The following is a 16,280-nucleotide window of genomic DNA, read 5'->3' as shown; positions in this document are numbered from 1 at the left end:
ATAATAAAAATAACGTCCATTTGAGATAAATTATTGATAAAATAGATTTATATAACCTAATTTACGCAAAAATATTTCTGGTGCACCGTGTGCTGGTTTTTTGACGCTGTCAATATGTTGGTAGGCATGCTTGATAAAGACATCCAGTCCACAAGGTGGCAACAGTGGTGAGGTTTCATAGATACAGACCGGAAGAGGGAATGAAAGGTTGTAAACATGGCGCCGGCCTTGGGAGACGGTGAATTTGACAACGATGATTACTATTCTTTACTTAATATCAGAAGAGAGGTACGGCATGTTTGGATGCTGTTCGGATGTGTTTGTGTGGATATTTTGAGAAGTGATTTCATAGTCGGTTTGATGTAAGTTTTTTGGAACAAATAAATGTAGGCGGCGTACCGTTTTGCTAGCTAGCCAGATAGCCAGCTAAGTCAATTGACCCCCGTTTATGATTGGGTGCGTTCGAGAGGATCACTTTTGTCAAGTTGGTGACCATCGTTGCTCACGCCGTTCAAAGTGTGTTGGATTATGGGGATAACATTGTCTGGTTTTCGTCTTCATGTCGGCTTCATGAACTTGACAAAAAACGTGATCAAATGTCATTTAAGTTTTATTGCAGTCGACTGAAAGTTTCTGCTTGTTCCCCAACTTCATCCTGCAGCCATTTTCTTTGTGGGAGGCCCTATTGTCAATCAGTAACAACATTGTTGATGATATAGGCACTCTCCCAATTGATTTTACAATGTATACACTTATTTATGTTTGTGTGTGTGATATGGTGGATGTTTATTTCAACATTATAAAGAAACTTTTATAAACAATGCCAACACTGCCATGTTGCACTGAGCCTTGCTGTTGGAAAACAACATTAGTGTCCGACTTTCGGCTGTCTACAGTCGGTTGCTTTAACCTTAACACTCGAACAAGCCCATTGATTTCAGACTGTTGGATAAAATGTGGCTAACCTAATGTACGTTAGCTGACTATTTATACAATTGTTTAACACACATCACCCGTATCTAACATTAGCTCATAACCAATACATATGTGTAACTAACGTTACTAGCTAGTCAAAGTAAAGTTAGTTGGCACAAGTTAGGTAGCTAGCCAACCAACATTGAGTGATTGGTGACAAGGACATTATCCCTGACTTTTGTCCATGCCATGGTAGAATAGAGGGCGGGTATGGTCTGTTTTTCTCTTATCAATTATTTGAGTCGTCTATGCAGATATTGGCCGTGTTCGAGAGCATCAAGTGTAAACCAACGACTGTATATATGAATGGACAATGCTACTGATCACGTGACACCATTCATTCCTATGTGAAGACTCAATAGCGCATTGAGACATAGCATGCGTAGTTAGAGCTACTCCAGGAAGTAACATTGCAGGCTAGCTCGGTGCTGCCCCCTCTCATTGAGCAACTCAAGTTGAAGGCCGACCGTGGTACTGCAGGCTGCCATTAGCAACTAAACTTATTTGCGATTTTAAAATGATCGATTCAAGGATATCTGGTGTATTAGAATCAATTGTTAGTACCATGATTGTCTCTTCGAATGTTTTATTTACGTAATGATCGCCATTTGTTAATTTACTATAATGGGGGATCCTGTTTTCTGCAAACAATGCCTGCAGTATCGCGGTCAGCCTTGAATTTCCGTGGCTTCAAGAAAGAGGGCAGTCGTTCTGCCCTTGGGTAACGGGTGTAAAATGCCTAGCTAGTTAGCAGTGCACGCTATTAGCGTTTCATTCGGTGATGTCATTCCCTCTGAGACCTTGAAGTAGTTGTCTCCCTTTCTCTGCGAGGGCTGCGGCTTTTGTGGAGCGATAGGTAACGATGCTTCCTGGGTGATACGTCATGTTCAGAGGGGTCCCTGGTTCGATCCCAGGTTAGGGCAAGGAGAGGGACGGAAGCAAGACTGTTACACATGCAAGTGCACTAGCTGCTTGGCTTGATAGTTAGGCCTCAAGTGCAACATGTAATGTTAGGTCGTCACTTCGAAACCTTCTGTTGTAAATACGTATTTGTCTACTTGGAATCATATTAGCTAGCTAGTACTTTCTCACAAGTAAGTTGAAGTTCTCATGTTTTCTTCTTTTCATCTATTAGGCAACACAGGAGGAACTGAAGGGGTCATACAGGCGACTGTGCATGCTCTACCACCCAGACAAGCACAGAGACCCTGAATTGAAAAGGCAGGCGGAACAGCTCTTTAACCTAGTGCATCAAGCTTATGAGGGTAAGAAGAATACTAGACTGTGACTTCATGCCATTTTTCGACCATGGCTTTGCTCTGTTTCAGCTGAACATTTAGGTCAACTTGCTCGTTGTTGTTTCTGGATTGTATGTATCTGAACCTTTCATTGAAACTGAAAAGTTGCATGTTTCTCCCTGTAGTCCTTAGTGACCCACAGTCACGAGCTATCTATGACATCTATGGCAAGAGAGGACTGGATGTTGATGGATGGGAGGTAAGTACAGCATTTTCTTTTGGGCTTGCCTTCATAATATACATAGGCTACTGTGGCAGGAAGTACTATATATTGTCATTGTCAAGCTAATGAGTGTCGCTGATCATCAGGCAGAAATGGCTTATGTCTTACTGATTCCAGGTGGTGGAGAGAAAAAGAACTCCAGTAGAGATCCGAGAGGAGTTTGAGCGTCTGCAGAGAGAGAGGGAGGAGCGACGGCTACAGCAGAGGACCAATCCCAAGGTCTAATGTTTAGTTGTGTGTGTGTGTGTGTGTGTGTGCGCTGTATTAGTGACTATAGGACTGAAACCCTGCTGTTGCATGATCATTTATTGATGTGACTGTCTTATTCAGGGGGTGATCAGTGTGGGTGTAGATGCCACAGACCTCTTTGATCGCTATGAGGAGGATTACGAGGATGTGCCTGGAGGGGGCTTCCCACATGTTGAGATCAACAAGATGCACATATCACAATCTATAGAGGTAATAGAAAAACTTGAAATGGGGTTGAAAAGTTCTTAAAATATGTGTATGGGTAGAAGTTTGGCTTACGGACCACCACATTGGAAAACTAGGTGTAAAATTTGTTACCTATTGCAGGCCCCCCTCACCACCTCAGACACAGCTGTTCTCTCTGGCTCCCTCTCAACCCACAATGGAAACGGAGGAGGAAACATTAACGTGGCACTGCGGAGAGTCACCTCTGCTAAGGGCTGGGGGGAGGTCAGGAAGCACTCAATCATTTACAGTTTCTACCTACATATACACACGCACATATAGACACACACGCTGCATACTAGTGCTTTCAAATGCTCACACACCTAAAATACATGCAAACAAACAATTATCACATTTGTGTTCTATTTTACACTGAGATGTTATTTGTTTATCCACCAGGTGGAGTTTGGGGCAGGAGACACACACGGGCCCCTCGTAGGTATGAAGATATTCCGCAACCTCACAGCTCGCTGGTAAGTCAAGATTCCAGAACATTAGAAATCTGTAAAGCATTGTGTTTGGGCTACAGTTGAATAAGAAAAGATGTAGAATGACTTGTTTTTCTCCAGCTTTGTGACTGCTCAGTGTGGACTCAATTTCTCGTCCCGGGGCGTGCGGCCTAGTTGCACCACGATGCTGGCTCGGCACCTGGACAAGAACACCATGGGCTACCTGCAGTGGCGCTGGGGCACCCAGTCCTCCATGAACACCAGCATCGTCAGGGACACGAAGACCAGCCACTTCACCTTGGCCATGCAGGTCAGCACAGAATAATATAACTAAATAGAGCAATTGTAGTATAAGAAGGGACTGCTGTCTGTTGCGGATGTATTCTCTATTTCCTCTCCTAACCGTATTTGTTGGCCCTCTGCAGCTTGGGATCCCTCACTCCTTCATGATGATGAGCTACCAGTACAAGTTCCAGGACGAGGACCAGACCAAAGTCAAGGGCTCAATCAAGTATGTCCACTTTATAATAAGATTTGAACATTTGGGCCTCCCGAGTGGTGCAGCGGTCTAAGGCACTGCAGTGCTTGAGGCATCACTACAGACCCGGGTTCAATCCCAGGCTGTGTCACAACCGGCCGGGAGTCCCATAGGGCGGTGCACAATTGGCCCGGCGTCGTCCGGGTTAGGAGAGGGTTTGGCCGGGGGGGGCTTTACTTGACTCATCCCGCTCTAGCGACTCCTTGTGGCAGGCCGGGCACCTGCAGGCTGACCTCGGTCGTCAGTTGAACGATGTTACCGCTGACACATTGGTGCAGCTGGCTTCCGGGTTAAGCAGGCGAGTGTTGAGAAGTGCGGTTTGGCGGGTCATGTTTCGGAGGATGCATGACTCTCCCGAGCCTGTTGGGGAGTTGCAGCGATGAGGCAAGATCGCAATTGGATATCACGAAATTGGGGAGGAAAAGGGGTAAAATACAAAAAAATAAAGATTTGAACATTTGTTTGTTTTGATAAATGGAGGCCATTGAACCTTAGAACTGTAACCTTTATTATAAATCATCAGGTCAGTTCATGGACAATATAGGAAGACTTGCTGACTGTCTCTGTCATTGTCTTGTAGAGCTGGCTTTTTTGGGACGGTGGTGGAGTATGGTGCAGAGAGAAAGATCAGTCGGCACAGTGTCTTGGGGGCGACCGTCAGTGTAGGAGTACCTCAGGGCATCTCCCTCAAGATAAAGTAAGTATGGCTCAGTTCTTCTTAACCAGACTACCTCAGTACAGTAGGCATTTGGGTTATTCTTAAATAGTGGCATTTTTTAAAATGTATTTTGTACATCTTCTAAATCAACTAATATGGTGACTTAATGACTTACTATATTTTACCATTATAACATTGTGCCATCAGTAGGAGTAGTAACACCAATGACACATTTTAGGTCATTAAGGATTTTCTTTAATTAACACATTATCACTTTTCAAAAAATGTACTGAAGTGATTTAATTTATCATTTTTGCTCACAATTTAATTTCCCTTAATTTAAATTTAGTAAAACCAATGACATGATATATTTAGACACACCAAATTGTCAGTGGAACCCTATATTTTGACATACTAAAAAGGTGTGATTAGCTAATAATTTTCTTTCAACTATACCCCTCCCCGATTAGTTTGCCACTGGAGGGAATGCTCAAGGTCGCTGTATATCTTTGTAATGAGGGATTTTTAAGGCGATTTTTAAGCGTGATGGTAATGGGAGACAGAGGAATCCAGCAGTACTGAGGCAGAGGGCTCATAGTGAGGACGACTGGATACTATTCTGAACTGTGTTGTGAGCTTTCTAGTGCACAGTGAGTGCTTCACAGAGCAGAAGAGACTTAGGGACACATATTATAGTAAAAAAAAAACGTTTTGTTATTTGTCTATACAATATATGAAATACTTTTTACTTTCTTGCATTCAAAATAATAGATATCTCTAAATCCCTAAAACATGTCACTACTTGGCAATTCCACGATAACAGTGTGAGGCACAAACCGTCATTCTGTTACCAAACTTTGCATCTGCTCAGTTCTTGAAGTAAATGTTTTTGTAAAAATGTTCAGTGGAAATTGTTAAAAGTAGTCCATGGTTTGCTTAACTTTGAAATAGTTTGTTCTTTGTTTGACATACATTTTAAAGTGAAAAATCTGAGTCTCAGCATCACTAGTGGGAAAGACGGGACAATTAGCTTGCCCTAAGTACTTAAAGGTAGTCAGCGAAATGAGGTCGCACGAGCAGCACCGCAGATATTGCTATGAGTGAGATACAAGATTTCGTGTTTTTCATGGTTGCAAATGCGAGGGATGCAAATGCCACCACAATTCAAGAATGACCCATTTGTTCAGAATAAGTGTCTGCTAAATGACATGTTTTCTATTGATTTCTGTTGGAACTGCTAAGCCATTAGTGAAGTTTTCATCAATTTGTCAAAATATTTAAGTGAATATTCTAATTTACCTGCAGCTTTGGCATCTTGGAATACATTTTTTTATTTAATTGAATTTAACCTTTATTTTCAGTTAAGAACAAATTCTTATTTACAATGACGGCCTACACCGGCCAAACCCGGACGACGCTGTCCAAATTGTGCGCCGCCCTATGGGACTCCCAATCACGGCCTGTTGTCATACAGCCTGGATTCGAACCAGGGTGTCTGTAGTGACGCCTCTAGCACTGAGATGCAGTGCCTTAAACTGCCGCGCCACTCGGGAGCCCTAAATAAATGTGCTTAATCAATTAGTGCATATAAAAGCACTTTGTTGTATAACTTTTCATTTACCAAATAAAAACCAGAAGTGCTACAGTATGTTTCCATCCCATCCAGACTGTCAATGGTTTTGGCACAGAAAGTGTGTGATAAACAGAAAGTGTGCCTGCTCTGGTCTTGGCACGTGCACTTTAGCAACAGCTCTCAGATACACTGATTAAGTATAAGAGTGAGATTTTTATTTGTCAATTGGCAGCCAAGCACCGATCATCATGTCACCAGCATACAAAAAAACCTTCATATTTATTGGGAAGGAGCATCAAGCTCATGACTGTTTTCCACCCTGTGAAGTTCATCATAACTTAATTCATCTGTAGCCTAATAAATGGTGTATTGTTTTAAAAGTGATAGTGGGAGGACCACACAATATCATAGTGTGACTACAAGTTTACTGCGACGTGATGGTTATTCTATCAACAAATGTGCAAGAAAACATTTTCACTGCCATTTGTCGCATGATTTATTTCACCAACAAAAATGTTATCCACACCTGTCTTTTGTATTTTGTTGTCGCCATTTGGACCGTTTACCGGCATCAGGCCTGTCGTGAGGTTTTAATTTTATTTAACATTTTTTAATACAACAGGTACTTTACGCACATAAAAATGGTTGGATGGAAACTTCGTTATTGATGATGCATCTTATTTGTACAGGCTGAACCGAGCCAGCCAGACATATTTCTTCCCCATCCATCTGACTGACCAGCTCCTGCCCAGTGCAGTGTTCTACGCCACAGTTGGACCACTCGTCTTCTACCTCGCTATTCAGAGACTCGTCATCAGGCCCTACGTGCGTGCCCAGAAGGAACAGTAAGACTGCCCACTTATCTACACTTCATGTTAAAGTCTGTGTCAGTATTTCAATTGCTCATTGTGTGATGGCCTTACAGCTTCGTAGCTTGGCTTTACTAATAGAAGTCATAGTAAACAAATTGTGTGTGTGCAATGCAATCTTGGGAAGCCATCCTAATTAGGTTGATAGTTGCCATATCACCCTGGTAGCAGCCTAGTCACAGAGCTCCTATAAATTTGTACATATTTAGTTATTTTAAAGTGCATTTTTTTCCCTCATTGTGGAACCAAGATTCGTTTTTATTGCTTATATCTGGTGGTTTTGAGACACTGATTTCCAGATTTTTGGCTTGGCTAGTTAGCTAGCTGGCTAGTGTTTGTTTTTAAAAAATGCATTTGGACTCAGTACCAGCTTTTTTTATTTCACCTGGCTGCCAGTTCCTGATCTTTTGAGAACATGTGAGGAGTCGCTTTAAGTGTGATAGTAATGGGAGACAGAGGAATCCAGCAGTGCTGAGGCAGAGGGCTCATAGTGAGGACGACTGGATATTATTCTGAACTGTGTTGTGAGCTTTCTAGTGCACAGTGGGTGCTTCAGAGCAGAAGAGAAGTCCAGTGCCTATATGACTCTCACCAAGACCCTCACCAAGACTCAATTTCTATAATTTACCATCCTCTGACCAGTTCCCTCCTCTCAAACCATGAGCTGACCCTCTCCATCTGCAGAGGATGCAGCATTCATATCGCTTATTTGTTTCTTACTTATGAAGCGCTTTGAGATTCCTATTATGAAAAGCGCTGTAGAAGTTCAATAAATGTATTATTAATTCATCCATTGTGCCTCTCCACTGTATAGGGACCTGGAGAAGCACCGGGAGAGTTCGGCCTCGGACATTGCTAGGAAGAGGCAGGAGGCAGAGTCTGCTGTGAGTGCACTATGTCTCCTCATAGAAATACATCATGTGTATCGGCATCAAGCAAACACACATTCCTTACAATATGATTAGATGCTCTATTGGTCTCTTGTGTGTGAATGTTAGCAGCTTGATCTGAAATCTCGATTTCCTTCTGAAGGTTTTGCTAATGCAGGAATCTGTGCGCAGGATCATTGAAACTGAGGAATCTAAAATGGGTAAATGGGCTTCTGTCAGCACCAGAAGTGATCAGTATAAGAACACATTACAGAAGCTATAAAATGAGTTGAGTGACTCAACATGCTGACAGGATAATGTTTCCTGGATCAGGTCTCATCATCCTCAACGCCTGGTACGGCAAGTTTGTGACAGACAACAGTCAGAGGCATGAGAGGGCAAAGGTCATCGATGTGACTGTTCCGCTGCAGTGCCTGGTGAAGGACTCCAAACTCATCCTCACAGAGGCCACAAAGGTTTACAGCCATAGTTACTAGACTAACTCTATCATAACTTATTTGCCCGGAGTTCCCTTTCCTTTGGCATTACTGAATGCAAAATATCAGTATTACAGTAATTTTGGTCCATTCAAATTTTTTCGCCGTATGATACATGGTACAGTACTTGGTACAGAAACACACCATAAAACTATAAACTGCCTTAGGTGTAGTAAGTAGGGTTGACAGGTCTGTGATGACTGATGTTGTTCTTGTGTTGTCCTCCCAGTCAGGACTACCTGGGTTCTATGACCCCTGTGTGGGGGAGGAGAAGAGTCTGAAGGTACTGTATCAGTTCCAGGGAGTGATGCATCAAGTCCTCTCTCCTGAAGGGGAAGCACTCAGGATTCCAAAACAATGTAGGTGGCCTTACCAATGTGTCTGCTCAACTACATGAGTTACATTTCTTAAAACACATACTGTATTTATGTTCAACAGTATTCAATTGCTGTTTTTTTTCTCTTTCCCTCATGTAGCTCACAGGATTGATGCCGACACATAGGAACCTCTTTTCTGGACCGAATGGGACATAACACAACGTTAAACTGATAGTTTGACAATGGATGGACAGACTTGTATTGTAGAGACACCGATTTACCCCTTGTGTCCTAAAAAGAAGTCCTGCATATCCCCTCTTTATGTTGTCCATAGGAGGAGAAATGGCAGAAACGTACTCAACAGGGTGTTGCCCTATTGAATGAAATTCAGTCTAAAGTCACTCAAAATGGGATGGTCGTAATCTCAAAGTTCTGCCCTTTCAGGTATGGCTTGTAATGGATGACTCAGTACTGTATGGACACTGCAGTGCCTATGTGACCCTCTTGAATGTATTAGTGCACCTCTGTATATTTGCCATATTATTAAAATCTCTTTTCCAAGCTGCAATAGCCCATTTTGGAAATTGAGCTGGAAACAATATTTTGTCACAATATTTTTTGTACAACAAACTAATATTAGTCAAAAGATTAACCCAAAGTTGATTGCAAGTGTACTCCACCTTCTGTATGGTTCGCACTGTCATAGATCAATGGATCTACTGACATGATTGCCCAATAAGGCTATGTCATCTGGGTGTCCTGTGCCTGACGGGTCAGTGAATAGTACAAGGCTGACCTGACTGATAACATGACATATTGTACTTAAAGTACAGAAAAACAGGCATGAGATGTAGGCCTATATTCAGTTATGTAACTTGAGTGGTTTATTGACATTTACATCTAATGCATTTACAATTTAGTTCTAGGGAATGTATTAGAAAACGTATGTGTTCATGAAATTGTATTTTTTAAATATATATATTAACATTCAGGTCATGTTTGTAAAGGCCTGCATGCGCAAATGTCAATGGAATATTTTTCAACTTCATTTGTGTCTTAGAATCCTTGATTGACTTTAATTCAGGAATAAAAACTCAGTCCAGGAAGGTCCCTTTAGACTCTTGGAAAAAGTGTACTATATTATCCAAAGAATGGTTTTGCAGATGGCAGCAAGATGGATCGGGCTGCAAAGCTTTCCAAAATAAATATTTTACACTCATTGACCAAGATGAAATTGGCAAAAAAGTCTGTCTTCAAGACTGTTTTCAGAAGAGGATCACCAAATTCATTTAACTGGTGTTCCAATACAAAATAGCTTTCCAATAAAACCAATATCAATCAATGTGTCAGCTGATATCATTCACAACTATCCTCTGTACACTTGGCCGTATAGATACTTTACCAGCAGCCCTGGCCAGATTCTGCCAGCTGCGTAGACCTGACAACTCGGCGCGTGCTGCCTTCAATTTAAACCTCATCTTGTTGATCAGCTGGCTCTTCATTTGTAACCTTCTGTTGAGCCATTTGTTGGTATCCAAGGCTTTGAATAGCTGGGCCTTCACTGCACATGGGTCAGACAGCGAGTAACTGTGATCGAAGATGACAACATGCTAAATAAAAAGGGCACAAAAGAAAATCAGTTATGACTGATAAAGAATCATTTCAGGTGTTTAGATTCAATGTGATAATGCATAAATGTCTAACAACCCTATGGCTCAGTCTCAAACCATACAGAATACAATGTTGCACAAGACCCACATAGAAGTTGAGTATTAGAAGACACACTGGGCAGGGTAAAGATTAGTTGATAATTCTCAACTTCAAGATATACATAACATCACATCTCAATGGAGTTGAGTGGCAATTCGTTTTGGCCAATGATGTGTGTTACCCCTGGATTGCTGATGCTTGGCCATTGATTGGCTTTGAATCCACCGGTCAGTCAAATTGGCACTCCCCAGTATGAACAGGCCTCCATAGGAATTACTGGAATTTCAATTAAATGTTACATGTATTTAAGTTTTGTTGTAGTGGGGACAGTAACATTAGTACTATTAAAAATACTTGAAGGAAAATGTTTTATATTTTTATGTTAAGCTAACAATATAATTTAAGAGTATATGTTAAGGTGTCTGTAATAGAATAAATGTGTCAAAACAAATGTAGACATTAACAAATGCATTTCTATTGATGGGTTTGCGATCAACTTAACTAAAACGATGTGTGCGGTCCATGGGGCAGAAGTCAGTGTATTGTGAATCTGCATGGCCAGATTGCTACCAAGAATGACAAATTGCCATGTAGGGAATAGTAAGTGGCTTGCTTCATCTTGTTCTTGATACCATGTCTTGTTTTGAGGTGGTTTGACTGATTTCATGTCAATGCTAATATGGCTCAAATTCTCTATCTACACTGAACAAAAATATAAAACGCAATTTTTAAAGGGTTGGTCCCATGAGCTAAAATAAAAGATCCCAGAAATGTTTCATTAGCACAAAATGTTTATTTTTCTACATCCCTGCTACTGAGCATTTCTCCTTTGCCAAGATAAACCATCCACCTGACAGGTGTGGCATATCAAGAAGCTGATTAAACAAGATTATTACACAGGTGCACCTTGTGCTGGGGACAATAAAAGGCCACAGATATCTCAAATTGAGGGAGTGTTTCCAGAGAATTTAATGTTTATTTCTCTACCATAAGCCGCCCCTGTTTTAGAGAATTTAGCAGTACAGTGCATTCGGAAAGTATTCAGACCCCTTGATTTTCCACATTTTGTTACGTTACAGCCTTATAAAATGTATTACATAAAAAAATGGCCTCATTAATCTACACAAAATACTCCATAATGACAAAGCAAAAATAGGTTTTTAGACATTTTTGCAAATGTATACAAATTAAAAACAGATTCCTTATTTACATAAGTTTTCAGACCCTTTGCTATGAGACTCGAAATTGAGCTCAGGTGCCTCCTGTTTCCATTGATCATCCTTGAGATGTTTCAACAACTTGATTGGAGTCCACCTGTGGTAAATTCAATTGATTAGACATGATTTGGAAAGGCACACACCTGTCCATATATGGTCCCAGAGTTGACAGTGCATGTCAGAGCAAAAACCAAGCCATGACGTTGAAGGAATTGTCCGTAGAGCTCTAACTGAGCAATCGGGGGAGTAGGGCCTTGGTCAGGGAGGTGACCAAGAACCCGATAGTCACTCTGACAGAGCTCCAGAGTTCCTCTGTGGAGATGGGAGAACCTTTCAGAAAGACAAGCATCTATCTCTGTAGCACTCCACTAATCAGGCTGTGTTACAGAGTAAAAGGCACATAACAGCCTGCTTGGTTTGCCAAGATTGAACTCTTTGGCCTGAATGCCAAGTGTCACATCTAGAGGAAACCTGGCACCATCCCTACGGTGAGGCATGGTGGTGGCAGCATGCTGTGGGGATGTTTTTCAGGGACTGGGAGACTAGTCATGATCGAAGGAAAGATGAATGGAGCAAAGTACAGAGAGATCCTTGAAGAAAACCTGCTCCAGAGCACTCAGGAACTCAGACTGGGGAGAAGGTTCACCTTCCAACAGGACAACGCAGGAGTGGCTTCGGGACAAGTCTCGATCGAACATCTCTGGAGAGACCTGAAAATAGCTGTGCAGCGACGCTCCCCATCCAACCTGACAGAGCTTGAGAGGATCTGCAGAGAAGAATGGGTGAAACTCCCCAAATACAGGTGTGCTAAGCTTGTAGCATCATACCCAAGAAGACTCAAGGCTGTAATTGCTGCCAAAGGTGCTTCAACAAAGTATTGAGTAAAGGGTCTGAATACTTATGTAAATGTGATATTTCATATATATTTTATACATTTGCAAAAACAAATACCTGTTTTTGCTTTGTCATTATGGGGTATTGTGTATAGATTGAGGGGAAAAAACAAATTCGTCCATTTTAGAATAAGGCATTAACGTAATAAAATGTGGAAAAAGTCAAGGGGTCTGAATACTTCCCGAATGCACTCTATATCTAACCGGCCTCACAACTGCAGACCACGTGCAACCACGCAAGCACAGGACCTCCACATCTGGCTTCTTCACCTGCGGGATCATCTGAGACCAGCCACTTGGACAGCTGATGAAACTGGATTTGCACAAGCACAACCAAATAATTTCTGCACAAACTGTCAGAAACCTTCTCAGGGAAGCTCATCTGCGTGCTCGTCGTCCTCACTATGGTCTTGACCTGACTGCAGTACGGCGTAGTAACCAACTTCCGTGGACAAATGCTCACCTTCGATGGCCACTGGCACGCTGGAGAAGTGTGCTCTTCATGGATTAATCCCGGCTTCAACTGTACTGAGCAGATGGCAGACAGTGTGTATGGCGTGGTGTGGGCGAGCGTTTTGCGGATGTCACCGTTGTCAACAGAGAGCCCCATGGTGGGATTATGGTATGGGCATAAGCTATGGACAACAAACACAATTGCATTTTATCGATGGCAATTTGAATGCACATACCATGACGAGATCCCAAGGCCCATTGTCGTGCCATTCATCCGCCGCCATCACCTCATTTTTCAACATAATGCACTGCCTCATGTCGCGAGGATCTGTACACAATTCCTGGAAGCTGAAAATGTCCCAGTTCTTACATGCCCTGCATACTCACCAGACATGTCAATCATTAAGCATGTTTGGGATGCTCTGGATCGATGTGTACGACAGCATGTTCATAAAAAGTGAGAAAAACATCTGCCAGGGTACTGCTTCAGATGGTGAGAGAGGAATCTACAAGCAGTCTTTCCCAATGTTGACATTGCCTAGCAAATATTCTTGAGTTTACCTGTTACCAATGCATCAGGGTAGAATTTCTTTTCAAAGCTGGCTCTTGTCAAAAACAGACAGATCAACGATGAGATAGGAAAGACTGAACCCTTTGAATCTTATGGCTCTTGAGAATTATGTACTCAGGGCACTTGATTTCAAGGACATAGTTGCAGATTTTGCTGCTTGGAAAATGAGGAAGAAATCATTTTAAGGTAAACCATGATTACATTTTATGTAATAAATTAATGTAGTGCATAAGACCTAATGCTCGTCCGCTGGAGATGACAGGAGAGGCTCTGTCCAGCCAGCTGGCGGAGGCCGCGCTCTTGTTTTCTTTGCGAAGGCTGTGCGGATGTTAACTGTCCATGGTCCTCCTGAATCAATAGTGGGACCATTCTGTGTAGCCTAGGACATACAACGGTTTGTTATATACTGTATACTGTGGACTTCACCAGATAGACATTACTCTCTGGTTTTAACTGTGATGATTATGAAACACAAACGGATAAATGTTATGCTTTACTGTGCTGTATTTTAGCCTAGGCCCTATTTCATTTGTTTATTTAGAGAAGACACACACCTATAATTCCGTGTATAAAGTCATTTGAATTAAAATTGCCAAAATGAAATACCCTAATCCTGTCTATACATAAATACAATCATTGAAATTAGGCTACTAAAGCATGATTTGGCCACAGAGGATCATTAGCTTCATTCAAAAAAAAGTGGATTGTTCTAAAAGCAAAGAAAATACTAATGTCTTTTAGTTATCAAAATTCTCAACTTAATTGAGCGAACAACAGTACTTTCTTACTGGCACCAGTGGAGAGCATATGCAAATTTGTAACATATAATACGAATTGTAATTCCTAACATATATGAAATGGGGGATGGACATCCACAAATGAATAAATACCATACGAAACGTAACATATCATACTAAATTGAGTGTCTTGGATTTAAGTACAGAATAATACGACCTGGTTGGTGTCTCCCTTTCTTGTAGGCCTATTATATGGACAACATTGCTTTTATTGATATGTTTGTCAGTGTCAGCAAAGTAGGCTACCCATAATTTGTCGTATTCAAAAATATTTGTAATTTCTCACTTCACACATGGAGCCTCTGACTGTAGCATCACTTTGATTGACAGACAACAACAACAAGCTTCACATGTGAAACATGTGTAGGCTATGTAATGATCTATCCTTGTAGGCTATGTAGCAATGTCACATAGATCATTTTCTCTCATTTTAGACAAAGTCTTTTCATTGTTAAAATAGGCCTAGGCTATATTTTTTTCTCTCAAATGAATACTCTTCCAAGTAATTGAATACTAACATCCGTTTGGATATTCAAATAACCATGCCCATCCCTACTTGTTACTTTTATAAATATCAATTATTTAACGCTTACTGTGTACTTGTGCTTGTCCTGACAGAGTTGTCAGTGGGAATTGGAATCTCTTTGACACTCAACTCCATTGTATCGTGCGTAGTTGAGAATTCTCAGCTAGGTAAAGGCTCACTTTCTTGTTGCCCTCTGCAGATTTGGATAGTAGTCTCTCTTCTGGGTCCAGGTCATTCTGTGTTTCCATCTTTTCTTGGGACACAGTGACACACTTTGGAAGCATTTTGAGCCTTTTTCCTGACTTTCTTTTCTAGTAATAAAATAAAACCATTAGTTAATAATAATCAAATCAAATTTTATAAGACAGTTAGAAAAAAAACGAATTTGATGACAGAAGGCACGTTCTCTTACATGCACACACACAAAAAAGTTAGGCTAATGCACATTCATTAGATACCTAAAATGTTTGGAAAAGGTACGAATCCAAAAGATGCTGGTGAAATGTGTAGGCTTACCTTGGAATTTGGTGGTGGGAATGTAAAGAGGGTGGGTACAGCATTCCACAGCAAGTTTTTGCGGTTGCCTAAGCCGCTGAAACAATCCGTAGTAAAATGAAGTGAGCAGATGACCATGTGTTTCTTTGGATAAAAGTCATCTCGGCATATGTTATCCAGCCATTGTCTAAATACAGTTGGTTTGCTGAAAGGAAATCTGTAGAAATTAGATATGGTATACAGTGAATTGAGTGAAATCAACACACAATCATGTAAAAATATATATGGTAATTGCATTGCGTTTTAATCAAACAATATAACTAACCTGTGAAAAGTAATATCTGTATGTTTGCTGTACCTATTGGTACAGTTATATGCAGAACAACTTTTCGGCATGATATTGCCCCGAACTAAGATGGCGGTCGACGGTCGTCGCCCCTCAGTATATCAAAAGAGTCATCATACCAAATATGGTGGATAAATGAAGCGTTTATCCTTGAAAACATGGTGCTGGGGTGGCTATGCGATATAAACTGTGGTCTGGTCTAATGTATATGAACCATAAAAAATGAGGGAGTGGGATGTCTCGCTTCCTTTCCGTCTCTGATCATATGTCGTAATATGCAAGGTGTATTCGTCCCATCTCGTACCCTCATAGACCATCTCTGTTTGGAGAATGTATTGATTAATACATTCTCCAAGACCAAAGGTTAAAAAGTACGTACAGCACAGGTAATAGCATATTGTTGATTGATTAAACAATAATATTTCAGATTAGAGAGCGCAGAATCCAAAGTGCGCATCGATTACAATCACGTTGCCGTTGCTCTGGAACGCACCCATTTTACTAGTGTAACAGTGTAGGTCTCAGAGCGAGT

General features: G+C 41.3%; 2 protein-coding genes across 11 annotated transcripts; one reads left to right on the top strand and one right to left on the bottom strand.

Moving 5' to 3' along the window:
• The first annotated feature begins 151 nt into the window (after positions 1-151).
• Positions 152-9,339, top strand: LOC106567260 (dnaJ homolog subfamily C member 11). 3 transcript variants are annotated; one of them, XM_014136350.2, is made up of 16 exons: positions 152-288; positions 2,111-2,240; positions 2,399-2,472; positions 2,614-2,715; positions 2,827-2,955; positions 3,073-3,195; positions 3,370-3,443; positions 3,540-3,729; positions 3,845-3,930; positions 4,538-4,654; positions 6,878-7,033; positions 7,872-7,941; positions 8,090-8,147; positions 8,260-8,402; positions 8,653-8,782; positions 8,900-9,339. In XM_014136350.2, exons 1-16 carry the CDS (start codon positions 217-219, stop codon positions 8,923-8,925), a joined length of 1,680 nt encoding a protein of 559 aa, XP_013991825.1. In that variant the 5' UTR covers positions 152-216; the 3' UTR covers positions 8,926-9,339. The 3 variants fall into 3 exon arrangements, with proteins under 3 accessions (XP_013991825.1, XP_013991827.1, XP_013991826.1); XM_014136352.2 differs by having other exon boundaries at positions 227-362; XM_014136351.2 differs by lacking the exon at positions 152-288 and adding an exon at positions 1,451-1,831.
• A 457-nt stretch (positions 9,340-9,796) lies between these two features.
• LOC106567262 (THAP domain-containing protein 3-like) lies at positions 9,797-16,275 on the bottom strand. 8 transcript variants are annotated; one of them, XM_045693179.1, is made up of 6 exons: positions 15,728-16,275; positions 15,424-15,619; positions 15,087-15,218; positions 13,820-13,963; positions 13,024-13,195; positions 9,797-10,350 (listed from the first exon to the last, which is right to left on the bottom strand). In XM_045693179.1, exons 2-6 carry the CDS (start codon positions 15,465-15,467, stop codon positions 10,087-10,089), a joined length of 756 nt encoding a protein of 251 aa, XP_045549135.1. In that variant the 5' UTR covers positions 15,468-15,619; positions 15,728-16,275; the 3' UTR covers positions 9,797-10,086. The 8 variants fall into 8 exon arrangements, 7 of the variants coding, with proteins under 7 accessions (XP_045549135.1, XP_045549136.1, XP_045549137.1 ...); XM_045693180.1 differs by having other exon boundaries at positions 15,424-15,607; XM_045693181.1 differs by having other exon boundaries at positions 15,424-15,499.
• Between the last annotated feature and the right edge of the window lie 5 nt (positions 16,276-16,280).

Source organism: Salmo salar, chromosome ssa13 (assembly GCF_905237065.1).
Source record: "Salmo salar chromosome ssa13, Ssal_v3.1, whole genome shotgun sequence".
Classification (NCBI taxonomy): domain Eukaryota; kingdom Metazoa; phylum Chordata; class Actinopteri; order Salmoniformes; family Salmonidae; genus Salmo; species Salmo salar.
The sequence above is the reverse complement of the archived record's forward strand: the minus strand, read 5'-3'. Positions and strand labels throughout refer to the sequence as shown.

Coding starts and splice junctions, on each gene's coding strand:
- LOC106567260 (XM_014136350.2), top strand. CDS start 217: ATGGCGCCGGCCTTGGGAGACGGTGAATTTGACAACGATGATTACTAT. Junction 2,241..2,398: donor AGTGCATCAAGCTTATGAGG/GTAAGAAGAATA, acceptor TTCTCCCTGTAG/TCCTTAGTGACCCACAGTCA. Junction 2,473..2,613: donor TGGATGTTGATGGATGGGAG/GTAAGTACAGCA, acceptor TACTGATTCCAG/GTGGTGGAGAGAAAAAGAAC.
- LOC106567262 (XM_045693179.1), bottom strand. CDS start 15,467: ATGCTGTACCCACCCTCTTTACATTCCCACCACCAAATTCCAAG. Junction 13,964..15,086: donor CTGCAGAGGGCAACAAGAAA/GTGAGCCTTTAC, acceptor TGTATGTCCTAG/GCTACACAGAATGGTCCCAC. Junction 13,196..13,819: donor CTCCAGCGGACGAGCATTAG/GTCTTATGCACT, acceptor TGTTGTCCATAG/CTTATGCCCATACCATAATC.